The sequence below is a fragment of the Pteronotus mesoamericanus genome, unplaced genomic scaffold (genome assembly GCF_021234165.1).
Source record: "Pteronotus mesoamericanus isolate MK-2021 breed Mesoamerican mustached bat unplaced genomic scaffold, CSHL_Meso_final contig_58, whole genome shotgun sequence".
NCBI lineage: Eukaryota > Metazoa > Chordata > Mammalia > Chiroptera > Mormoopidae > Pteronotus > Pteronotus mesoamericanus.
In genome coordinates this window covers 4485490-4512480 of record NW_026555205.1, presented here as the reverse complement: position 1 = coordinate 4512480, position 26991 = coordinate 4485490, and the positions used below count along the sequence as shown (strand labels likewise).

At 40.2% G+C, this 26991-nt stretch overlaps 1 protein-coding gene across 1 annotated transcript in view; it reads right to left on the bottom strand.

Moving 5' to 3' along the window:
- TRPC5 (transient receptor potential cation channel subfamily C member 5) overlaps positions 1-20130 on the bottom strand; it is a 183460-nt gene extending 163330 nt beyond the window's left edge. The window contains exon 1 of the mRNA XM_054580356.1: positions 19753-20130. Within this exon, the coding sequence (XP_054436331.1) occupies positions 19753-20130 (378 nt within the window). The remainder of the gene's footprint in view (positions 1-19752) is intronic.
- Between the last annotated feature and the right edge of the window lie 6861 nt (positions 20131-26991).

Below are 26991 nucleotides of genomic sequence, written 5' to 3'. Positions count from 1 at the left end.
CTATGAGACTGTAAATTTCTTGAGGGCACTAACTGTATCTTTCATATTTATTGTGAAGCATATAATTAGTAAAATGCTTAGAAATTTGAATAGAAGTGAAGAAAATCATTTGCTGGGACTCTGTCATCAATGAGTTATTTTAGATAGACACTACTTGTAGCTGCTTTGTTTATTTTCAGCTTTGTTGTAAATGTTACCACTTCTAATGATTCTTTGGAGGGAGAATGGGGCAGTAGAATGAGTGGTTTGGGGGTCAGGAGCATTTGTGCCAGTACAGGCTCAGCTGAGTGATGTTGGACATGTCACTTCAGACCTAATTATACTAAATGCTCTATAATTCTGATCTGTGAGTGAAGTAGGTCATGCTTACTGAAAGACAGAGCAGATAGATGAAAAAAGGTAGCTTACTTCATAATTTTAGCTAATATGATGCCATGCAGTCATTCTGACCTTTTCTTCCAATGAATTGGCTGATTTATTTCATTGGCTTAATTGACACAATCTATTTTTTTGGCCTAGAATTGCAACTATGGAATGAAAATCATAGAATTAAAGTTGTTACTCAGATTATTATAGGCATGAATACCTACTGTTATATTGGGAAATTCAAGTAACAAAAATAGTTTGTATTAATGTTAATGGTAAGAGTATCATATATTGCATACTATGTGCCACAAATGATGCCAAATGTTAGGTAATTCTCATTGAAATCTTGCAACAACCTATGATGTATATAATATTAACCCCATTATACAGATAAGGAAACTGATGTTCAATTAGTATAAACAACATTCCCAAGATCACACAGTCTGAACAATTAGCTATTATGTACTAGTGGGTGCTTAATACTTTAAAAAATAATTAATTGAGATTAACCAGAATGTTTGTATCATCAAGACTTCAGCTAATAGGAGTATGTGTAGTTAGTATAACCTATCATTTATTGAATATTCATATATCAGGTACTGTTATAAGTAATTTACATGTATTCTTTCATTTAATTCTCTCTACAACTATGAAATAGACTCCATCATAATTCCCATTTACAGATGAAGAAACTGAGGTTTGGAGAGAATAAGTTACTTTTCCAGAGAAACACATCTCATAAGTGGATGACTCCAAAGTCTCTGTTCTTTCTACCACTTCAGGCTGCCTATAAATAGCAGGGTGACTTTTACAATTCTCTCCTTTAATTTCTGCTCTCATTTTGAGAGCTATTTATAGGTTAGACTCTTTAACCCCTCTCTGTGCTTCATTCACCTTTGCCTGGGCCCTTAGTGTCCCTCTCCTCAGTGTGCCATCTCTCCCTGAGACCAAGGATGAGACAGGAGGAGTAAATAGAGTGTCTTGCTGCTGATTTTCTATAATCTCAACACAAACACTTACCAGTGTTGCCGAGACTTTGTCTTGCTAGCTCATTTGTGAGACCAATTTTAATTTGGAACCATCTGCACAGAAAAATGAGTAATTACGGGAGAGCCCAGTGGGGTGGGTCATGGGGAGAAGGTTGGCTTAGCCTCTTTCCTCCGGCCTGCATTGACACAAGTAGCCAAAAAATAAAATTACTTGGGTGGGCTGTTGATGCAAAGGCCAGCAGCTCTACCTCCCTGTTGTTCAAATTCTTAGACTCCAGTGAATAAGAGGGGGTGACTTTGAGTTCATGTAGCTTGCCTGGCAGCAAAAGGCAAACCATTGCCATAAAAACCAGACAGAAGGAGGTAATTTGTGAACTGGTCAGCTTGCTTTCCAGCCTCTGCCTCTCACTGTACTGGTAGTACCTTGTGATGAGTGCCACTTGACAGCTGGTCTCTCCAACAATATGACGGGCTAAGTCAAATTGATAGAGTGAAGTTTAAAATAATAGTAATTGCTTTCAGTCTAGCATTTAAATGTTTTCAAAAGACTTTAACATATCTTTACCTTAGCCTCCTAGATCAGGTCGTGGTAGGTATTGTTAGCTTCATTTTATAGATGACAAAATTGAGCTGTTGGGTGATTCCATACTTGGATGTGTGTAAAAGACTTTGAGTTTCACAAGGTCACCTTGTTATCTACAACCTGGCTAGCACCTGAATCTATGAATTAGAGCCTGGAATTCTGTATTCTATACCAGTAGCTTTCCAGCTATGCTTGCTTTTCAGGGGCCAAGGAATGGGAGTGTGTGTATGTGTGTGTGTCTGTGTGTGTACAAGTGGGGTTTTGTGCTCCAAACTGCACCTAAACTAGGGCAGCTCTGCTTGAGTCTGTCTGTCTGTCTGTTTTACACATGGGCAGGTTTTCATTTAATTAAAATGTTTGAAACCACTTCTCATGACTAGTAATTTTAATAAAGAGTAGAGTGGGCTTCTGCCCCCTCAGAAGATATGTTTATGTCTTAAGTCCCAGTAATTCTGAATGTGATCTCACTTGGAATAAGGCCTTTGTAGATATAATGAAGTAAAAATTAGGTCATTCTGGATTAGGGTGGGCCCTAAATCAAATTACTGGTGTCTTTGTAAGAGAAAGGAGAGGGATATTTGGACACAAAGACGCTGAGAAGAGCTCTATGTGATGACAAAGGCAGAAACTGAACTGATGTGGCTACAAGCCAAGGCATGGAACAGATTCTCTCTTAGAGCCTCTAGAAGGAACCAGCCCTGCCAACACTTTTATTTTGAACTTTTGGCCTCCTGAACTATGAGAGAATACATTTCTCTTATTTTAAACCACCGAGTTTGTGGTAGTTTGTTATGGAAGACGTATGAAACAAATACAGAGAGGTACATAAACCTCTTATCTAGAAACAGGTGGGGGTGAGCTTTTTAAGATGCTCATTCCATGTCTAAACCCCAAGTTTCTGATTCTGTAGGTAGGCAGTGGAACTTAGTAATGTGCACTTTACAAGTTTTCCATATGCACAGTGGTTGATCTTTGAGCTTATTATGACCATACACAGATATAAGTTTCTCTGAATTGTTGCTGTGTTTGCTATCCCTGCTGATGATCTTCCTCTAGTGGTTCCCAGAGTCAGTGGGTCAAAGGCAGTAGATTTAATGGACAAGAAACAGGCTAGTATTAAACCTTCTGCTGTCCAAAATATTTGAATTTTGAGAACTATTTAAGAGTGTTTATCCCAAGGTATCACAAATCCTCCAAGTCACCACAATCTGCCCCTAAGGATACAGGCCATAGTGGTTTGGGAGTGAATGCTGTCAAGAAGGTCAGATTTCTGGAGTAGCCGGAAGACCACAGAATATCTCTCTCTCTCTCTCTCTCTCACACACACACACACACACACACACACACACACACACACACACACACACCATGTTCTACTTGTTATCTAGTGCATGGAATTGTGTCTGATACAGCATCACCATTTTACTTTAATACTTGGTCCCTAATAAAAATGCATGTCTCCCTGTGAGTGTTGATACTTGAACTTGGTGTCTGCCATTCAGGCCTGGACTCCAATCTTATCTGAGAGCAGTTTTGATTGGCTAGAAGAGGCAGAAGAGGATAATTGGGCTAAGATAAAGATAGAGCTGAGGGGTTCTTGCTGCCAGCTTGAGGTCAAACTCCATGTCCAGTAAAGCCAAAGAGGGCACTAACTTGCAAATGGATGGAGGTCAGCTGTGCCCAACCCATTGGATAGATGTGGGAGGATCTCCATGAAAAAGGAAAGTGCTTAGATTCTTTTTGTTGGAGGAGTGCCTTCCTGAGAGTAGCCTACCAATCCGGATTCAAGGTCCTTCAAGAGGCCTGTGTTTGCTTATATCTCCGATTGCTCCCAGGTAAATAAATCTTGTTTCTATCACTAAAGAGGAAGAGCTACTGCACTGTGGCAACCTGTTATTATAGTTACTGGTGTATGACTTATCACAGCGATTGTCAAAGCAATGGAACAAAATGAAGTTTAACAGAAGCTTGCAGTGGGGGTTGGGAGAGAGGAGCCGGGGAAGAGAAGGCTGCTAAAGAGGATTGGGAATGGAGCTGACAGTTTTGTGGGTTTGTACATATAGTATGATATCTGAGTATGGACAAACAAGGTCTTGCACTGGCAGTGTGTCTGAAAGGATCTTGGTTTAAGACAGCTTGTCCCAAACAGATTTACCCAGGTTCCATATTCCTGATATTTCACTATTAGTGATTTATTTCTGTGAGTTAAGCACTGTCTTTCTCTGTGGAAGGTCATGCCTTAAATTGTACTTTAGTATAGTTTTACTGTGTACATTTCTTCCTCAAGGTTTGCCAAATTACTGGGGAAAGATGGAGGAAGTGGGGGCTATCAAATAAGGATTTTGCTTGTTTTCAAAACTCAGATAGGGTTGGTATTGCTAGCTCCCTCTTCAGAACTGCCCTTGTGCTCTCCCCTCTTTCAAAACAGTAGTGAAGCCAAATGGTATTGAATATGAAAAACTGGGATGTCTTTTTCAGTCAGCTATCCACATGCATTTCTGGGATATATACTTAATTCCTTCATGTTATTCAGTAAATATTTATACAGGGGCGGGAAAAGGTAAATTTCCAGTTGTGAGTACCTGAAACACAGAGTTTATTCTTGTATTACTATTTCTTAATTATTGTATTATTTATTATTATTAACCTACTTTTGCCCACCCTTGTATATTACCAATTACATACTATGCACTGGGTTGGGGGCTGATGGGGGAAGCATGGAAACAGTTGGGCATTAGATTATGCCTCGCATTAGAAAAAAAATCTAGTTACAGAGGCTAGATGTTTACACAAGGAAGGCTGACAAATAGTTACTGGTGTCAAGTGAAGGGCTCCATAATCTCAGAGGCAGGCAAGATCATAACACTGCAGTGTAGCTGGGTAAGCCTTTGTTCAGACTGGTACATTAAATCACTCAGGCACTTAGCAGGGCTCTGGGGAAATGGGGCACAGAAAAGATCAATTTTTTTTTTCAACTTAGGTTTTTTTCTATTGTTCAAATTTATTGTCTCCATTTACCTGCCACCACTTTCCCCTAAACCATCCACCCCCACCTCCCACCCTCAATCCTTCTCCACTTTGGCTTTGTCCATGGGTCCTTTATACATGTTCCTTGACTTGGCCCTTCCCCTTTCTTTCCCCATCACCCACCTTACTCCTTCCCTCTCATTATGTTTATTTTTTCTTTCAATGTTGCTGGTTATATTATTCTTACGTTTTGTTGATTAGGTTCCACTTATAGGTGAGATCATACGGTATTTGTCTTTCACCGCCCAGCTTATTTTACTTAGCATAATGTTGTCCAGTTCTGTCCATGTTGTTGCGAATGGTAGTAGCTCTTTCTTTCAGCTGCATAGTATTCCATTGTGTAAATGCACCATATTTTTTGATCCACTCATTTATTGATGGGCACGTAGATTGCTTCCAGCACTTGGCTATTGTCAATTGTGCTGCTATGAACTTTGGGGTGCATAGGTTCTTCAAAATTGGTGTTTTGGGATTCTTAGGCTATAATCCCAGCAGTGAAATTGCTGGGACAAAAAGCAGTTCCATTTTAAGCTTTTTGAGGAAATTCCAAACTGCTTTCCACAGTGGCAGCACCAGTCTGCAATCCCACCAACAGTGTACTACGGTTCCATTTTCTCTACAACCTCGCAGGCACTATTTGTTTGTTAATTTCTTTATGATAACCTCACTGGTGTGAAGTGGTATCTCATTGTGATTTTAATTTACAATTCTCTGATGGCTAGTGATGCTGAGCATCCTTTCATATGTCTCTGGGTCCTGTGTATGTCCTCCTTGGAGAGGTTTCTGTTCAGGTTCTTTGTCCATTTTTTAGTTGGATTGTTTGTCTTCCTGGAGTGGAGTTGTGTATGTTCTTTATATGCTTTGGAGATCAAACTTTTATCTGAGGAATAATTGGCAAACATATTTTCCCATATGGTTGGTTCCCTTTTCATTTTGCTGATGTTTTCTTTAGCTGTGCAGAAGCTTCTTATTTTGATGAAGTCCCATTTGTTTATTCTTACCTTTATGTCCCTTGCACCAGGGGACATATCAGTGAAAATATTGCTGTGTGGGATATCTGAGAGTTTCCTGCCTATGTTTTCCTCTAGGACTTTTATGGCGTCGCAACTTATATTTAAATTTTTTATATCTCTTGAGTTTATGTTTGTGCATGGCGTAAATTGGAGATCTAATTTCAATTTTTTACATGTAGCTGTCCAGCTCTCCCAACAACATTTGTTGAAGAGGTTATTTTTACTTCACTTTAAGCTTCTGCTACCTTTTTTGAATATTAATTGATCATAGAGACATGGGTTTATTTCTGGGTTCTCTATTCTGTTCCACTGATCTATGTGTCTGTTCTTATGCCAGTACCAGACTGTTTTGATTACAGTGGCCTTGTAATATAGTTTTATGTCAGGTATTGCAACCCTTCTTACTTTGTTCTTCATCCTCCTATTCGGGTCATTTATTGTTCCATATAAATTTTCGAAATGTCTGTTGTATGTCTGTGAGATACGTCATTGGTAGTTTAATAGTGATTGAGTTGAATCTACAAGTTGCTTTAGATAGTATGGACATTTCAATGATGTTTATTCTTCCAATCCATGAACTTAGAATATGCTTCCATTTATTTGTGTCTTCCTTAATTTCTTTCTTCAGTGTTGTGTAGTTTTCCAAGTACAGGTCTTTTACGTCCTTGGTTAAATTTATTCCTTGGTACTTTATTTTTCTTGTTGCTATTGCAAATGGTATTTTTTTTCTGATTTCTGGTTCTGCTATTTAACTATTGGTGTACAAAAATGCCTTTGATTTCTGAATGTTGACTTTGTATCCCACTGTTTTGCCAAATGCACTTGTTAGGTTAAATAGTTTTTTGGTGGACTCTACAGGGTTTTCTATGTACACTATCATGTCATCTGCAAATAATGATAGTTTTTCCCCTTCTTTACCAATTAGGATGCCTTTTATTCCTTTTTCTTGTGTTATCACTGTGTCAAGGACTTCCAATACTATGTTGGATAGAAGTAGTGATAGCGGACATCCTTGTTTTGTTCCTGATCCTAGTGGGTAAGTTTTAGTTTTTGCCCCTTGAGTTTGATGTTGGCTGTAGATTTTTCATATACGGCCTTTATTATGTTGAGATATGCCCCCTTTATTTCCACTTTGCTGAGTGTTTTATCATAAATGGGTGCTGTACCTTATCAAATGGTTTTTCTGCATCTATTGATATGATCACATGATTTTTTCTTTTTGTTCTGTATAAGTGATGTATTACGTTTATTGATTTGCAAATATTGACCATCCTTGTATCCCTGAGATGAATCCCACTTGGTCATGGTGGATGATCTTTTTAAAGTATTGCTGGGTGTGATTTGCCAATATTTTGGTGAGGATTTCAGCATCTATATTCATCAGCAGTATTGGCCTGTAATTTTCTTTCTTGGTTGTGTCTTTATCTGGTTTTAGGATTAGGATGATGCTGGCCTCATAAATAGAGTATGGGAGTCTTCCCTCTTCTTGGATTTCTTGGAATAGTCTGAGAAATACAGGGGTTAGCTCTTCCTTAAATGTTTTGTAAAATTCTCCTGTAAAACCGTCTGGTCCAGGGCTTTTGTGTGTTGGGAGTTTCTTGATTACTGTTTCAATTTCCCCAGCTGTAATCAGTCTGTTCAGGCTTTCTGCTTCTTCTTTATTGAGTGTTGTAAGTTTATATTTTTCTAGAAATTTGTTCCATTTTATAGAGTCTTTCAAATTCCATGGCATATGAGTGTTCATAGTAATTTCAAACAATTTTTCGTATTTCGGTTGTATTAGTTGTAATTTCTCCTCTTTAATTTCTAATATTATTTATTTGGGCCCTTTCATTTTTTTTTTTCCTTGATGAGTCTGCTTAAAGACTTGCCAATTTTGTTTATCTTTTCAAAAAAACAGATCTTTGATTTGTTGTTCCTTTGAATTGTTCTTTTGCTCTCTATGTCATTCAGTTCTGCTCTGACCTGGATTATTTCCTTTTTTCTACTCGCTCTGGGCTTTGTTTGTTGTTGCTTCTTCAGTTCTTGAAGGTGTAGGGTTAGACTGTTCATTTAAGATGTTTCTGTCTTTCTTAGGTAGGCCTGTATTGCTATGAAATTACCTCTCAGGACTGCCTTTGCTGTGTCCCATAGGTTTTGGACAGTTGCGTCCTCATTTGTTTCCAGAAACTATTTGATTTCTTCTTTGATCTCATTCTTGATCTATTCATTGTTTAATAGTGTACAATTCAGTCTCCATGAGTTTGAATGTTTTTGAGTTTCTTCCTTGAGGGTGGTTTCTAGTTTCAAGCCCTTGTGGTCTGAGAAAATGCTTGGTATGACTTAAATTTTCTTGAATTTGTTGAGGCTTGTTTTGTGTCCTATCATGTGGTCTATCTTTGAAAATATTCCATGTGCATTTGAAAAGAATGTGTATTTTGCTTCTTTGTGATGAAAGGTTCTATATATGTCAGTTAAGTCCATTTGATCTGTTGTGTTTGTTCAGCTCCACAATATCCTTGTTGATGTTTTATTTAGAAGATCTATCCATTGTTGATAGTGGGGTGTTAAAATACCCTACTATCGGTGTGTTACTGTCTGTATCTTTCTTGAAGTTGTCCAAGATTTTTCTTGTTTAGTTGGGTGCTCCTATGTTGGGTGCTTGTATGTTTAGTTATATGTCTTCTTGATGGATTCTTCTCTTGAGTATTATGAACTGTCCTTTGGGTTTCTTTTTATGGCCTTTGTTTTGTAATCCATTTTGTCTGATAAAAGTATTGCTACATCACATTTTTTTTTCTGTCCATTTGCTTGGAATATTTTTTCCAATCCCTTAGTTTCAGTCTTTGTAGGTTCTTTGTTTTGAGGTGGTTCTCTTGTAGGCAGCATATGTATGGGTCATGATTCTTATCCATTCAGCTACCCTATGTCTTTTGATTGGTGCATTTAATCAATTTACATTTAAAGGCATATTGATAGGTACTTATTCATTTTTTCCCTTTGTACCTGTGTTCATCTCTTTCTCACTCTTTTTCTTCATCTTCTTAAAGCAACCCCATTGGCATATATTGCAGTGTTAGTTTGGTGGAGGTGTATTCTAGCCTCACTTTCTGGGTAATTCCTTATTCTCCTTCTATTTTAATAGAGTCTTGCTGGGTAGAGCAGTCTTGGTTGCAGGCTTTTGTTTTTTATTACTTGGATTATTTCATGCCACTCCCTTCTGGCTTGCAATATTTCTGTAGAGAAGTCAGCTGCTAGCTGTACTGGGGCTCCCTTGTATGGTACCACCTGTTTCTCCCTTGCTGCCTTTAGGATTCTATCTTTGTCTTTGTTATTTGCCATTTTAGTTATGATGTGTCTTAGACTGGGCATCAATGGGTTCTTCTTGAATGAGACCCTCTGTGCCTCCTGGACTTACGTTACTTTTTCTCTCCTCAAAATAAGGAATTTTTCTGTCATTACTTTTTCAAACATGTTCTCTAACCTTTCCTCCAGTTCTTCTCCTTCTGGTATCCCTATTAAATGGATGTTATTACATTTCAGGTTGTCCTGAATTTCCCTAAATGCCTTTTCATTCTTTTTGAGTCTTTTTTCATTTTCTTTTTCTTTCTGGGAGTGTTTTTCTACCTTATCCTTCAGCTCACTGATTCATTTCTGTCCTTCATTGAGACTGCTTTTGACTCCTTCTACTGTGTTCTTCAATTTAGAAATTGTATTCTTCATCTCCTCTTGTCTCTTATTGATAGTTTCTATGTCCCTTTTCATGCTGATATAGTTTGCAGTATATTCCTCAGAGTTTCCCTGTAGTTTTTGGTAATTCTCTCTGAGCTCACTGAGCTCATCGAGCTTCCTTAGAACCCTTGTTTTAAATTCAATATCTGATAGTTTACTTGCGTCTATTTCATTTAGTTCACTTTGTGGGGATTCCTCCTTTCCCTTCAACTGTGGGCGGTGTTTCATTGTCTTCCTGTTATTTGTGAGACTCTTCTTTTTTGCTTCTGCATCTCAAATTGATATCTCTTGACTTGATGACTTTGTGGCGAGAACTTCTATGGTAGGAGACTGCTGTCTTTTCTTTCTGAATCTGCCACTGTTGATGTCAGATACTGACCCCGTCTCACCTTAGGTAGAGTGTTCAAGACTTCTATGTATCTAGTGTCTGTGCCTGTCTCCTCCAGCAGTCGGCATAGACACCACAGGGTGGAGCAGAGGCCCTTTGAGGGTGGGGCTATTGTGTCCTCTCACACTGCTGTGCTCATGGGAGCTGTCTGCCTGAGCAAGGTAGCTGCTATTGTATGCGGGAGAACTCAGCACCGGGGTCTTGCCAGCTATTCCTTCAGTTCTTTCCCCAAAGCCTCTTTCTCCAGTGTCTACTCAAGTGTCTCTAGACCACTCTGCCTCCACCTTTACTACAGCCCAGGGTAAGCAACTGCAAATAAAAATTTATGCTTTGGCCTTTTAAATGGCTCTTTGCATCTCTAGCTGCGCATCTCTGACCGAGAGCAACCTTGTTGCTGTTCGCAGCTGACTGTTATCTGTGTACTTTTTGGGTTCTCATGCTGTAGGCTACAGATCTCTACTGACGGTATAGACCCCACTCTTCTCAGGGGATCCAACTGGCTGTTTCTTTCTTTTATTTATTTATTTTTTTATCCCCCCCCAGCATTTATTTATTTATTTATTTATTTTTTAGATACATTTGTACGTGCCTCCCTCCCACCACTTTCCCTTGCCCCCTCCCTCAGTTCTTCCCCTTTGGTATTGTACCTGAGTCCTTGCTATATGTTCCTTGACTTACCCCTTCCCTTCCCTTTCCCTGCCCCGCTCCCTCCTGCCCTCTTGTCTCTGTTGATTTCTTTTCCTTTCAGTGTTGCTGGTCATACTTTCCTTGCATCTTTGTATTGTTGGTTAGGTTCTGCTTATAGGTGAGATCATATGGTATTTGTCTTTCGCCCCCTGGCTTATTTCACTTAGCATGATGCTCTCCAGTTCCATCCATGCTGTTGCAAAGTTTAGTACTTCTTTTTTTCTTACTGCTGCGTAGTATTCCATTGTGTATATGTACCATAATTGTATGATCCAATCATCTACTAATGGGCATTTAGGTTGCTTCCAAGACTTGGCTATTATCACTTGTGCTGCTATGAACATTGGGGTGCATAGGTTCTTTTGTATTGCCGTTTTGGTGATCTTAGGGTAGAGTCCCAGCAGGGGAATCACTGGATCAAAAGGCAGTTCCATTTTCAGCTTTTTGAGGCAATTCCACACTGCTTACCACAGTGGCTGCACCAGTCTGCATTCCCACTAACAGTGTACTGGGTTCCCTTTTCTCCACAGCCTCGCCAGCACCTGTTGTTTGTGGATCTGTTTATGACGGCTATTCTAACCGGTGTGAGGTAGTACCTCATGGTGGTTTTGATCTGCATTTCTCTGATGGCTAGTGATGCTGAGCATCCTTTCAAATGCTTCTGGGCCCTCTGTATCTCCTTCTTGGAAAAGCATCGGCGCAGGTCCTTTGCCCATTTTTTGATTGGATCGCTAGTATTCTTGGAATGGAGTTGAGCGAGTTCTTTATAATCTTGGAGATCAAACCTCTATCTGATGTATCATTAGCAAATATATTTTCCCATATGGTTGGCTCCCTTTTCATTTTGCTGATGTTATCTTTTGCCGTGCAGAAGCTTCTTATTTTTATGAGGTCCCACTTGTTTATTCTTTCTATATGTCTCTTGCTTTAGGAGACATATCAGTGAAAAAACTGCTGTGTGGCATGTCTGAGAGTTTCCTGCTCATGTTCTCCTCTAGGACCTTGATGGTGTTGAGACTTATATTTAAGTCTTTTATGCATCTTGAGTTTATTTTTGTGTATGGTGTCAGCTGATGATCCAATTTCAATTTTTTGCATGTAGCCGTCCAGTTCTCCCAACACCATTTGTTGAAGAGGCTATTATTGCTCCATTTTATGCTTCTGCCCCCTTTGTCAAATATTAGATGTCCATAGAGACCTGGGCTTATTTTTGGGCTTTCTGTTCTGTTCCACTGGTCTATGGGTCTGTACTTGTGCCAGTACCAGATTGTTTTGAGTATAGTGGCTTTGTAGTAGAGTTTGATGTCCGGTATTGTGATCCCTCCTACTTTGATTTTCTTCCTCAAAATTGCTGAGACTATTCAGGGTCGTTTATGGTTCCATATAAATTTTTGAAATCTCTGTTCTATTTCTGTGAAATACGTCATTGGTATCTTAATAGGGATTGTGTTGAATCTATAAATTGCTTTGAGTAGTATGGACATTTTGAGGATATTAATTCTTCCAATCCATGAGCACGGTATATGCTTCCATTTATTTGTGTCTTCCTTAATTTCTTTTTTCAATGTTGTATAGTTTTTTGCATACAGGTCTTTTACATCTTTGGTTAAATTTATGCCAAGATACTTTATTTTTCTCCTTGCTATATGGAATGGTATTTTTTCTCTGATTTCTTCATCTTCTATTGCATTGCTGGTGTACAAAAATGCCTTTGATTTGTGAATGTTGACTTTGTATCCTGCTGTTTTGCCAAATTCACTTATTAGGTTGAGGAGATTTTTGGTAGAGTCTACAGGGTTCTCTATGTACACTATCATGTCATCTGCAAACAATGATAGCTTTACTTCCTCCTTTCCTATTTGGATGCCTTTTATCTCTTTCTCTTGTCTGACCGCTGTGCCTAGGACTTCCAATACGATGTTGAAAAGAAGCGGTGAGAGCGGACATCTTTGTCATGTTTCCGATCTTAGTGGGAAAGCTTTCAGTTTTGCCCGTTGAGTATGATGTTGGCTGTAGGTTTTTCATATATGGCCTTTATTACATTGAGGAATGCCCCATTTATTCCCATTTTGCTGAGTGTTTTGATCATAAATGGGTGCTGTACCTTATCGAATGCATTTTCTGCATCTATCAAGATGATCATGTGGTTTTTCTCTTTTCTTTTATTATGTGATGTATCACGTTTACTGATTTGTGTGTATTGAACCATCCCTGCATCCCTGGGATGAATCCCACTTGATTGTGGTGGATAATCTTTTGAATGTTTTGCTGGATGCGGTTTGCCAATATTTTGTTGAGGATTTTAGCATCTATGTTCATCAGTGAAATTGGCATGTAGTTTTCTTTCTTTGTAGGGTCTTTATCTGCTTTTGGGATCAGGGTGATCGTGACCTCAAGAAAGAGTCTGGGAGTCTTCCCTCTTCTTGGATTTTGTGGAATAGTCTGAGAATGACAGGTGTCAGCTCTTCCTTAAATGTTTTGTAAACTTCTCCTGTGAAACCTTCCGGCCCTGGGTTTTTGTGTGCTGGGAGTCTCTTGATGACTGCTTCAATTTCCCCAGGTGTTATCGGTCTGTTCAAGCTTTCTGTTCCTTCCTCCTTCAGTGTTGGAAGATTTTACTTTTCTAAAAATTTGTCCATTTCATCAAGATTTTCAAATTTCTTGGCATATAATTGTTCATAATAGTTTCTGATGATCATTTGTATTTCTGTGGTATCAGTTGTTATTTCTCCTCTTTCATTTCTGATATTATTAATTTGGGTCCTCTCCCTTTTTTTCTTGATGAGTCTGCTTAAAGCTTTGTCCATTTTATTTATCTTTTCAAAGAACCAGCTTCTGGATATGTTGATGCTCTGAATTGTTCTTTTTGTCTCTATGTCGTTCAGTTCTGCTCTAATCCGGACCATTTCCTTTCTTCTCCTTCCTCTGGGATTTATTTGCTGTTGTTTCTCCGGTTCTTGAAGTTGTAGTGTTAGGTCTTTTATGTGAAATGTTTCTATCTTTTTTAGGTAAGCCTGTATTGCTATGAACTTCCCTCTCAGGACCGCCTTTGCTGTGTCCCATAGGTTTTGGACAGTTGTCTGTTCATTTTCATTTGTTTCCAGAATTTTTTTGATTTCTTCTCTTATCTCATTCTTGACCCATTCATTGTTTAATAGTGTACTGTTCAGTCTCCATGAGTTTCCAAGTTTTTGAAGTTTCTCTTTGAGGTTGATTTCGAGTTTCAAGGCCTTGTGGTCTGAGAAAAAGTTTGGTATTATTTCAATTTTCCTGAATTTGCTGAGGCTTGCTTTGTGTCCTATCATGTGGTCTATCTTTGAAAAACTGACATGAGCATTTGAAAAGAACATGTATTTTTCTTCTTTGGAATGTAAGGTTCTATATATGTCAGTTAAGTCTCTTTGATTGAGTGTGTCATTCAGCACCACAATATGTTTATTAATGTTTTGTTTGGAAGATTTGTCCATTTTTGACAGTGGGGTGTTGAAATCCCCTACTATCATTGTGTTGCTGTCTATATCTTTTTTGAAGTCATCCAACAATTTCCTTATAAACTTGGGGGCTCCTATATTGGGAGAATATAAGTTTACAATGTTGATGTCTTCTTCAGAGATTCTTCCTTTAAGTATGATAAAGTACCCCTCTGGGTCTCTCTTTATGGCCTTTGTTTTTTGAATCTACTTTCTCTGATACAAGTATGGCAACCCCGGCCTTTTTCCCATGCCCATTTGCTTGGAATATTATTTTCCATCCCTTTACTTTCCATCTGTGTAGGTCTCTTGCTCTGAGGTGGGTCTCTTGTAGGCAGCATATGTGTGGGTCATGTTTTCTTATCCATTCAGCTCCCCTGTGTCTTTTGATTGGGGCATTTAGTCCATCCACATTGAGAGTTAGTACTTATAGAAATGTACTCATCTTTTCTCTTTGTACCTGTGTTCCTCTCTGTCTCATTCTTTTCCTTCATCTGCTTAAACCAGTCCCCTTAGCATATCTTGGAGTGCTGGTTTGGTAGAGATATATTCTTTTAGTCTTCTCTTGTCTTGAAAACTCTGTATTTCCCCTCCTATTTTAATGGAGAGCCTTGCTGGGTAGAGCAGCCTTTGCTGTAGTCCCTTGCTCTTCATGGCTTGGAATATTTGTTCCCATTCCCTTCTGGCTTGTAGTGTTTCTGTTGAGAAGTCAGCTTCTAGGCGTATCGGTGCCACCTTGTATGTTACTTTCTACTCCCATGCTGCCTTGAGAATTCTCTCTTTGTCTTTGACATTTGTCATTTTAATGATGATGTGTCTTGGAGTGGACTTCTTTGAGTCCCTCTTGAGTGGTGTCCTCTGTGCCTCCTGGATCCATGAGAGCCTCTCTCTCCTCAAATTAGGGAAATTTTCCATCATTACTTTTCGAGGAGGTTCTCTATCCCTTGCTCCTCTTCTTCTCCTTCTGGTATCCCTATTATACTGATCTTATTGCATTTCAGGTTGTACTGCATTTCCCTAAATGCCTCTTCATTCTTTTTGAGTCGTTTTTCCATTTCTTGTACTTTCTGGGAGCGTCTTTCTACCTTATCCTCCATCCCACTGATTCGATCCTCGGCTTTATTCATCCTCCTTTGGATTCCTTCCACTGTGTTCTTCGATTCAGAAATGGTATTCTTCATATCTTCTTGTGTCTTCTTGATAGTTTCTATGTCCTTTTCCAGACTGATATAGTTTGCTGTAAGATCATGATAGTTTCTCTGCAGTTTCTCATAGTTCTCACAGCTGGCTGAGCTCATTGAGCTTCCTTAGAACCATTGTTTTGAATTCAGTATCTGATAGTTCCCTTGCCTCTATTTCATTTAGCTCTCTTTGTGGGGAGTCCCTTTTCCACTCATTTGGGGGGAACTTCTTTGTCTTCCCTTTTTTGTGAGAGTCTGTTAAGTGATTTTTGTCCTTTACTTTTCTTTCAGGGCCTGCCTCTCATGATGTCAGATGTTGACCCTATAGGACCTTCGGTTGTTTGTTTGAGCCTTCCTGGAGTCTAATGTCTGTGTCTAACTCCTGCTAGGAGCAGCTCTGTTACGCCTTCAGTCAGGGTTGGGCTATTTTTTGGGATCTCTCTGCACTCTCACGCAGGCTCCTTGAGCGCGCTCCCAGCGGGGCAGGATCCCCTGCTTGCCTGGGCTCGCATGTGCTTGCCCCAGACCAGGGGGCTTATTCGCTACCTCGCGTACTCATCTGGCCCCCCTGGCCGGTGAGCTCCCTGGCACTGGTCAGTTTAGCGTCTTCTATTGTGTATTTCCCCTGCTTTTGGCTCTTTGGATGCGTTGCTTGCCCTCGCCAAATGGGGACTACGGAAATGGGAGGAAGTCAGCTCCAGGACTCTTCGGTTAATCCTGTCTCTGGTCTCTCATCCAGGGACTCTGGGCAGCTCTACTAAATTTGTGGGCCGCTCTGCAATCGCGGGCGGGCGGGTCAATTTACGCCTGCCCTTACCGCTCTGTGCAATCCCTCGGAGTCCGTATCGGTGCCAGTCTGTGGTAGGCCTTGCCAGCCGGTGCAAGCTTTCGCCAGCCCGCACGGGTCACTCGGCCCAAGTGTGTGCGCCTGCACTGGGTGTTTCTGGGGTGTCTATGTGTGCTTTTCTGCTTTTAGCTCTTTGGGGGTTTGGCCTCTTCCCACGCAATGGAGACTATGGCAAGGAGAAGGAGTTGGGACTCCCTGGTTCTTCCTCCTGTTCTTTCTCCAACGCCTCCGTTTCTAGTCTCTTCTCAAGGGTCTCTGGGCAGTTCTGTGACCCCTTTGGCCAAGGATCCACCACCTTTGCGGACTGTGCTTCAATCGCAGGCCGTCTGGTTCCTGCACGCCCCTTTTCTGCCTCATTGGGGGCGATCCTTTCCAGTCCACACTGGAGACTATGGAAAAGGGAGGGAGTCGGGGCTCCCTGGTTCCTCCTCCCGTTCTTTCCCCAATGCCTCCGTTTCCAGACTCTCTTCAGGGGCCTTCGGGCAGTTCCATTACCCCTTTGGCCAAGGATCCACCCCCTGTGCAGAGTGCATTTCAATCACAGGCAGTGTGGTTCATGCGCGCCCCGCTTCTGCCTCTTTGGGTCGCGCCTTTCCAGCCCACAGTGGAGACTAGAGAAGGGGGAGGGAATCGGGACTCCCCGGTTCCTCCTCCTGTTTTCCCCCAAGCCCTCTGTCTCCTGTCTCTCCTCAAGGTTCTCCCAGCCAGTCTGCACTCAGCCCAGCAGCTCACACGCGTACCAGCTGTGCGTGGAGAGCTCAAAAGGCAGGTTAACTGATTCCTTTATGCCTGAGTGAGATGGCAGCTGCAGAGTGGGAGGTGCGTTATCACCGCGGCTCCACCAGCCGCTGTGTCAATTCTCTTCACAAAGTTTTCCTCACCAGTCTTTTCCCAGGCACCAGCCCACCCTGCTGCCGCCTCTACCCAGAGATCAAGGAGGATGGCTCCCACTGCAATTTTTGCGTTGGCCCTTTAATTGTCTCTTTGCATCCCCAGCCACCTGTCTGGCAGAGAGCGCCCCTAAGCTTTTCGAGGTTGCGTTTTGTCTGTATTTTCTCGGCTTTAGCTGCTGTAGTTTAGGGGTTCCTGTTTATGATTCAGACCCCGTTCTTCTCGGGGGGACGCTAACTGGCCGTTTCAATGTCCCTCTGGTGCCAGTGCCCGTGCGCACCCAGCCCACCCTCTCGAGCCTCCACCGCAATTCTCACCCGTTGGGATGTGTGAGAGTCGAATCCACTGTCCGTGGCACCAAGGCTCCCCTCCCACTATCGCTCCACTGCTTTCCAGGTGATTACTCCATTATTTAGTTGCAATTCCAGTTTGGTTTTGGGAGGAGGTCAGCATGACTCCCATTCACTCCTCTACCATCTTCTCCCCAACTGGCTGTTTCAATATTCATCTGGTGCTGCAGCCTGGGAGCTTCCAGCCCACCTTCTCAAGTCTCTACCACACTCTTAACCAGTCAGGTTGTGCTAAAGCTGATTCTTCTGTCTGTCTGAGATTATAAGTTTCCTCTCTCACTATTGTTCAGTTGTTTGTTCCAGGTGATTTCTCTCCTATTTAGTTTTAACTCCAGAGTGGTCCTGGGAGGAGGTCAGTGTGAATTCTATTCACTCTTCTGCCATCTTGCCTTCCTTCAGTTTTTCTCATTGGTAGACAGGGAATGATAATAATAATGTCTACCTAACAGAGCTACTGGGTGGATTAATGAGATAAGTTGTGTATTGTGCTTAGCACTGTGCTAGTTACATACTATTCATTTATAAAATATATGTTTATTGAGTGCATGTGATGTTGCAGACCCTTTCCTGTTGTTGGGATACAACACTGAAGAAGAGAGACCAGGTCCCTTCTATTTTGGCACTGTGTTAAATGCTGATGGAGACGAAGGAGATTTAGGCCCTTTACCCAAAGAACTTTTAATCTAGTGTTTTCCTTTCTGTTCTATCAATTATATTTCTCAGTCTTCTAATTATCACTTAGCTTATTTTAAGTCCTTTAGTTTTACTAAGCAAATATTAACACTATGAATTTCCTTTAAACCCAGCTTTGGTCATATATCATAAGACTTAATGTTGAGTATTTTTGGAATGCAGGCCAGTTCTCAATCCACTGAGCCACACCAGTCAGGGTGAGTATTTTTATTATCAATATTTTCTAAGTACTTTGCAATTTTTGTTTGATTTGTACTATTTCTACTTTTTAATATATTGCAGTAGTCTACATTTCATGACTGTATTTTCTTTGTCCCTACTATGTACCCAATGCTATGCTTCAAGTAAGAGTTACAATCAAGGGACATGTTTGACTTGAAGGGTTTAGAAGGTACTAGGGGAGAAAGGACTGGAAAAAACTGTTAATAAACAGTGTTGAGTGCTAGGTTTTATTAGTTGGTTTCTCTTCTAATGAGAAGACATTATATTTGCTGAAAGGATGGACAGGAATTATAGAATTGTTACAATACTTTTGGAAGAATAAGCCAGCATCATTGTTCAGAATGTCTAGAGGGAAAGAAAGAGGCTAGAGGAGAAGAGTCCAGTTATAAGATTTTCATGTTACCTAGAGCAGTGGTTCCCAAATCTGAGTATGCATAAGAATTCCCTGGAGGGCTTGTTAAACTACAGCTTGCTAGGCTTCACCCTTAGATCTTCTGATTCAGTCTATGGTGGGGCCTGAGAATCCACTTTTGCATTTCTAGCAAGTTCCCCTGATGATGCTAATGTTGATGCTTTAGGGACCACACTTTGAGGACCACTCATCAAGAAGAGAAATGATGAGAACCAGAGGCAGAGTGATGGGAGTTGGGCTAGAGAGGAAAGTATGTAGGAAATATTGGAAGGGAAGAAACCATAGGATTTGAGGACTGTAAATGGAGGCAAGGCACAGAAAGGACTCAAAATGACGCCAGAGTATGAATCCTAGGTACCCAGGAGGGTAGGGGAATCACCAAGGCAAAAATCCAAGCACCTAGGGGTGCAATGCAGTCACATGACAGGTGCTAGAAAAATATATTAGTCCCTGTATCCATCTGTATTTACATCATGACACATGTTTAAAGGCCTCCTGTCCTTATTCAGGAGAGGGACTAATAAAAGGAGAAAGCTCAGGTCTGTGTTTGTTTTTTTTCCCTTTTCTAGAATGTAACCTTTGAGTAGAGTAAGAAAATGAAGATAGAGAACAGAGGGGAGGGAGGGTAGAAGGAGCTTGAGTACTTTGGAAATGGAGAGCACACTTTTGGGATGTTAAATAGTGAATATATGTAAAGGCAAATACCAATAAGGAACAGTAAAATGAGTAAAAATAAGCATGGGCCATGCAGGATAGCTCTAGGATACCACCTAAGATCATTGATGCTATTTCTGAGAGCAGAAGGTTGTTATGATAAGGCTTCTCAACTCTAGCCTACTTGGTCTTCCATAGTTTCAAGGCTTTTGAACATGGTATCCTGTTGTCCATAACTATTTCCCAGCCTATAGGGACTTTCTCTTACCTGTTTCTCTCCACTGGGCTTCCTGTAGCTGAGCAGAAGCTCCACAGCACCCACCACTTCCTTGCGGATGGCATAGAGCAAGGCATCACCTACATACACACTGTGGTTCAGCAGTAGCTCCATGATCTCCAAGTTCTCATTCTCAATGGCAATGAGCAGAGCATTTCGGCCCAGAGGATCCATGCAGTTGATGTTGACATTGTAGTAAATCTCTGCCTCCTGAAGGGCCTGTTTCACAGTGGCATAGTCCCCCTTCTCTACAGCATTGAGGAAGGCCTTCTCTTCTGCAGAGAGCTCTGTCTCAGCCCTCACAATTTGCAGGGGGATGCGGTCTCTGTATGGTGAGTAGTTGACCTTTTTGTAGTACAGCTGTGCCATGGTTCATAGCAATTTAGAAACCTGAGTGAGGAGATAAAGGGATACCAAAGATATTCTTAGATACCTGAAGGTCTCAAATGGCCAGCTGTGGAGGCAGCCTTGCTAATGGTTTGGAAAATCCCAAACTGTCTTAAGTCAGAATCTTCTCTTTGCAAAGGAGTATATCAGAGAAAACCCAGGCTTTTAAGTAAGGAAAATCCATGGTTCAAATCCTGGCTTTACAAGCTCTGTGATTTTGGATAATTACTGAAGTCAAGCCCTCTGCGTTTCTGTTTATTATTATTGTTATTAAAGTTGTCAATATTAATAATATGTTAGCAGTTATCATTAATGACTGCTTACTGTGTACTAGGCCCTGTGCTATAGAATAACTTCTACCTCAAAAAGCCTATTGTGACAATTAAATAAGAAAATACATTATCAAAGCAACTGGCCCAGGGTAAACCTCCTGAGACATGGCATAAGCTAGTTCTTTCCTTCCTTTCTGCTGCCTGAAAATACTCATGGTAATATCTCTGATTGGTGAGGCAAAGTTGGAGTTTGTCTTTGGCCAATTCCTGTGGGCTCTGGGCCTGTGGGCTTGTGATGATTTTCAGATTACATTTATAGTTGCCCAGATGCAGATCCTGGATTGCAATCTTGTCTTAGTGTTAACTGAAACCCTGATTCTTGCTGCTGCTGACTGTGTGAAGGGCATTTGAGCCAACAGGCCAAAGGCAGCTGCAAAAGATAAGCACACACCCCCTTTGTCCACTCATGATTTTTCCCTCCACCATTCCACATCAAGGAGCTGATAGGTCTGAGAATATACTTTAATTCTGAGAAGTAAATGGTCTGTTTTATATGCACCACATCTAAAGTCATATTTTCATAGAATTAAATTTAAAGTAAAACCTATTATTGAGTTCCTGCAATGTTTTTAAATTTCTCTGGGAGAAAACATGATGGTCTTTGCCTGCATTTGCATAGAATGAATCACAGTATAGAGTTCCTGCCTTGTAGTTCACAAATAAAATTCATGCACATTCCTCATTGACTCCTTGTATTAGCCCTGTGAGGTAGGAATGGCTATCTTTCCTAGCAGAGAAGATGAGGTGCAGGCCCATTAGGTGATTGACTCTCATTTCCTTTCTATCCCTGGGAGTTTCAGGGTCCTCTGGAGGCTGAGTTTAGATAGACTTATTTACATGTCCTTCATTACCAAACTTTTTTGCCAGAAAAAGGAAATATAAATGTGATAAAGGGACTCTTGGCTTATCATCTTGATGTAAGAGAGATGAAGACATGAAGCTCCCACAAACATTTGCATCACTCTTCCAGGTAATTACATCCCTGTTATGGCAGAGGGATAATCATATTATACCAAGTGGAATTTGCAATTCATTTTTTTGTGATCTTCTGGGAAATTAGAATTTGAAGGTGGGTTTACCTCTTGCTCTGAACAGGCCCAAATGACAAATTTCTGTCTACACTGAAATCTCAGGATAGTAGGGTGTTATTTGGATGTCTTGAGAAGTACTGACATTTTGCTGTGCTACTTTCAAGTAACTCAACAGTGACTAAAACAAAATGGTGCTTAGAGTAAACATTTGTTACTAAACAACGAATGACTTTAATAATACTAATGCAGACTGCCTCCCTGTCTCCATTATAAACAAAAAGAGAGGAGGAAGAAGAGATAGAGTGATCTCCTAGAGAGAGACTCAGCAACTCAACTTAGTTTATATTTATTTAGTTAATCAATGTGAACATAGTAGAAGCCTTTTGTAACTAGCAATATGCTAGTTACTTTTGGAGGATATGAAAGAACAGATCCCTGCCTTCATCATTTTTTACCTGGACCACCATCTCACAGTCTTAGAATTGATCATGCTGACTTCATTCTCCCCCACCCAAGACTGTCCACCACACCATCTACAAGTTATCTCATGAAACACAAACCTGACCCCATTTCACTCCTCCTTGGTTGATTTCTTGCTGTTCTTGTGATAAAATCAACACTCCCTCCTGAGTTCAAGTACTAGGTATTGGCTTGTGTTTACCTCTCTAACTTAATCATAAGCCATTCTCTCACCTTCATCCACTATTTTTATTTATTTATTTATTTATTTATTCTTAAATTATAGTTGACATACAATATTATATTAGTATCAGGCGTACAATGTAATAGTTTTATAGTTATATAACTTACAAAGTAATCACCCCAGTAAATCTAGTACCCACCTGACACCACGTATAGTTATTACAATACTATTGACTATATTCCCTATGCTGCACTTTACATTCTCATGGCTATTTTTCAGCCATGTGGAGATTCCTTCAATTTTTCCAACATGTCAAGTTTTTTCCCACCTCAAGACCTTTGATTACCACCTGGAACACTCTTCTCCAGTTCTTTTCATCTTTCCAACCACAAAAACATGTACCTCTTCAGAGAAACTCTCACTGACTACCCTCTACAGAGTATTCTTTCATATCCTTCTCTTCATTGTACTCTTTTCTCTTCCTTCTTAATGCTTATTACAATTTGTAGTTTTTCTTTTTCCTTATTGAGTAATCATCTGCTCTGTCCAATTATTATTAAAGCTCAAGTGCAGAGACTGCATCTGTCCTGTACCTTGAATACTTGATATCTATTTGATGAAAGAATGATATTTTCTCAGTTTTCTCCATCCCTCACAGAATATGAGCCATGTTCTCTGAGTTGCCGATTTATGACCATGTCCTTTCAAGTGGTTTCATCCTACTCTCTTCATTTAACAAAATCCTTCTCGGCTTCAGAACCTTACTGATAGGTCCCCTTCTTTGAGAAGCCTTCCCACAATACACTCAAAAAGTTAGCCAATCTTCCTCTGAATTCTCCATGGACACTGGATCACAGTTCTCCAGTGTCACCCAACTGTATGTCTTCCTGCCCCTAGGGTAAGAATACCTTGATTTCTGTCTTCTCAGCACTTGCACACAGTCTGGAACATGAAGTGTGCTTAACAAATGGATATTTAATGAGCAAATACAACCTAGCTGAGGAGTGTTGGCAAGGTCATGGAATGATGTGCAAAATTATGTGATACTAATTTGAAGCTGTGGGATTTCAGAAAGTGATCAAAGTCTCTGAGAAATTTCATGGAGAAGGTTACTTTTAAACGAGTCCTTAAGAAATACGGAGTTTCCCAGACAAAAGAAGGCTAAAAGAATACATCTCTACCAAACCAGCACTCCAAGATATGCTAAGGGGACTGGTTTAAGCAGATGAAGGAAAAGAATGAGACAGAGAGGAACACAAGTACAAAGAGAAAAGATGAGTAAGTTTCTATCAGTAATATCTCTCAATGTGAATGGACTAAATGCCCCAATCAAAAGACACAGGGTAGCTGAATGGATAAGAAAACATGACCCACACATATGCTGCCTACAAGAGACCCACCTCAGAGCAAGAGACCTACACAGATGGAAAGTAAAGGGATGGAAAAAAATATTACAAGCAAATGGGCATGGGAAAAAGGCTGGCGTTTCCATACTTGTAGATTTCAAAACAAAGGCCATAAAGAGAGACCCAGAAGGGCACTTTATCATACTTAAAGGAAGAATCTGTCAAGAAGACATCAACATTGTAAACTTATATGCTCCCAATATAGGAGCCCCCAAGTTTATAAGGAAATTGTTGGATGACTTCAAAAAAGATATAGACAGCAACACACTGATACTAGGGCATTTCAACACCCCACTGTCAAAAATGGACAAATCTTCCAAACAAAACATTAATAAACATATTGTGGTGCTGAATGACACACTCAATCAAAGAGACTTAACTGACATATATAGACCATTAAAACCCAAAGAAGAAAAATATATGTTCTTTTCAAATGCTCATGTCAGTTTTTCAGAGATAGACCACATGATAGGACACAAAGCAAGCCTCAGCAAATTCAGGAAAATTGAAATAATACCAAACTTTTTCTCAGACCACAAGGCCTTGAAACTCGAAATCAACCTCAAAGAGAAACTTCAAAAACTTGGAAACTCATGGAGACTGAACAGTACACTATTAAACAATGAATGGGTCAAGAATGAGATAAGAGAAGAAATCAAAATATTTCTGGAAACAAATGAAAATGAACAGACAACAGTCCAAAACCTATGGGACACAGCAAAGGCGGTCCTGAGAGGGAAGTTCATAGCAATACAGGCTTACCTAAAAAAGATAGAAACATTTTAAATAAAAGACCTCACACTACAACTTTAAGAACTGGAGAAACAACAACAAATAAATCCCAGAGCAAGGAGAAGGAAGGAAATAGTCAAGATTAGGGCAAAACTGAATGACACAGAGACAAAAAGAACAATTCAGAGGATCAACCAATCCAGAAGCTGGTTCTTTGAAAAGATAAATAAAATTGACAAGCCTTTAAGCAGACTCATCAAGAAAAAAAGGGAGAGGACCCAAATTAATAATATCAGAAATGAAAGAAGAGAAATAACAACTGATACCACAGAAATACAAATGATCATCAGAAACTATTATGAACAATTATATGCCAAGAAATTTGAAAATCTTGATGAAATGGACAAATTTTTAGAAAAGTATAATCTTCCAACACTGAAGGAGGAAGAAACAGAAAGCTTGAAGACACCGACAACAGCTGGGGAAATTGAAGCAGTCATCAAGAAACTCCCAGGACACAAAAGCCCAGGGCCAGACGGTCTCCCAGGAGAATTTTACAAAACATTTAAGGAAGAGCTAACCCCTGTCCTTCTCAGACTATTCCAAAAAATCCAAGAAGAGGGAAGACTCCCAGACTCCTTCTATGAGGCCAGCATCACCCTGATCCCAAAACCAGATAAAGACCCTACTACGAAAGAATACTACAGGCCAATTTCGCTGATGAACATAGATGCTAAAATCCTCACAAAATATTGGCACACCGCATCCAGCAATACATTCAAAAGATTATCTGCCACGATCAAGTGGGATTCATCCCAGGGATGCAGGGATTGTTCAATATAAGCAAATCAGTAAAGGTGATACATCTCATAAATAAAAGAAAAGACAAAAACCACATGATCATCTCGATATGCAGAAAAAGCATTTGATAAGGTACAGCACCCATTTATGATCAAAACACTCAGCAAAATGGGAATAAATGGGGCACTCCCCAATGTAATAAAGGCCATATATGAAAAACCTACAGCTAATATCATACCCAATGGGCAAAATCTGAAAGCTTTCCCACTAAGATCGGGAACACGACAAGGATGTCCACTCTCACCGCTTCTTTTCAACATCGTATTGGATGTCCTAGGCACAAGGGTCAGACAAGAGAAAGAGATAAAAGGCAACCAAATAGGAAAGGAGGAAGTAAAATTATCATTGTTTTCAGATGACATGATAGTGTACATAGAGAACCCTGTAGACTCTACCAAAAAACTCCTCAACCTAATAAGTGAATTTGGCAAAACAGCAGGATACAAAGTCAACATTCAGAAATCAAAGGCGTTTTTGTACACCAGCAATGCAATAGAAGAAGAAGAAATCAGGAAAAATATACCATTCGATATAGCACGAAAAAAGATAAAGTACCTAGGCATAAATTTAACCAAAGACACAAAAGACCTGTATGCAGAAAACTATACAACATTGAAAAAAGAAATTAAGGAAGACACAAATAAATGGAAGCATATACCGTGCTTATGGATTTGAAGAATTAATATCCTCAAAATGTTTATACTAACCAAAGCAATTTATCGATTCAATGCAATCCCTATTAAGATACCAATGACGTATTTCACAGAAATAGAACAGACATTTCAAAAATTTATATGGAACCATAAACGACTCCGAATAGCTGCAGCAATTTTGAGAAAGAAACACAAAGTAGGAGGGATCACAATACCGGACATCAAACTCTTCTACAAAGCCACCATACTCAAAACAACCTGGTACTGGCACAAGAACAGACCCATAGACCAGTGGAACAGAATAGAAAGCCCAGAGATAAGCCCAGGTCTCTATGGACATCTAATATTTGACAAAGGGGGCAGAAGCATAAAATGGAGCAACAAGAGCCTCTTCAACAAATGGTGTTGGGAGAGCTGGATGGCTACATGCAAACAATTGAAATTGGATCATCAGCTGACACCATACACAAAAATAAACTCAAGATGGATAAAAGACTTAAATATAAGTCGCAACACCATAAAAGTCCTCGAGGAGAACATTGGCAGGAAACTCTCAGATATCCCACGCAGCAATTTTTTCACTGATATGTCTCCTAAAGCAAGGGACATAAAGGAAAGAATAAACAAGTGGGACCTCATAAAAATAAGAAGCTTCTGCACGGCGAAAGAAAACATCAGCAAAATGAAAAGGGAGCCAAACGTATGGGAAAATATATTTGCTAATGATACATCAGATAGAGGTTTGATCTCCAAGATATATAAAGAACTCACTCGACTTGACTCCAAGAAGACAAAAGATCCAATCAAAAAATGGGCAAAGGACCTGGGCAGATGCTTTTCTAAGGAGGAGATACAGAGGGCCCAGAGGCATTTGAAAGGATGCTCTGCATCACTAGCCATTAGAGAAATGCAGATCAAAACCACCATGAGGTACCACCTCACACCGGTCAGAATGGCCATCATAAACAGATCCACAAACAACAGGTGCTGGCGAGGCTGTGGAGAAAAGGGAACTCTAGTCCACTGTTGGTGGGAATGCAGACTGGTGCAGCCACTATGGAAAGCAGTGTGGAATTGCCTCAAAAAGCTAAAAATTGAACTGCCTTTTGATCCAGCGATTCCCCTGCTGGGACTGTACCCTGAGAACACCAAAACGCCAATACAAAAGAACCTATGCACCCCAAT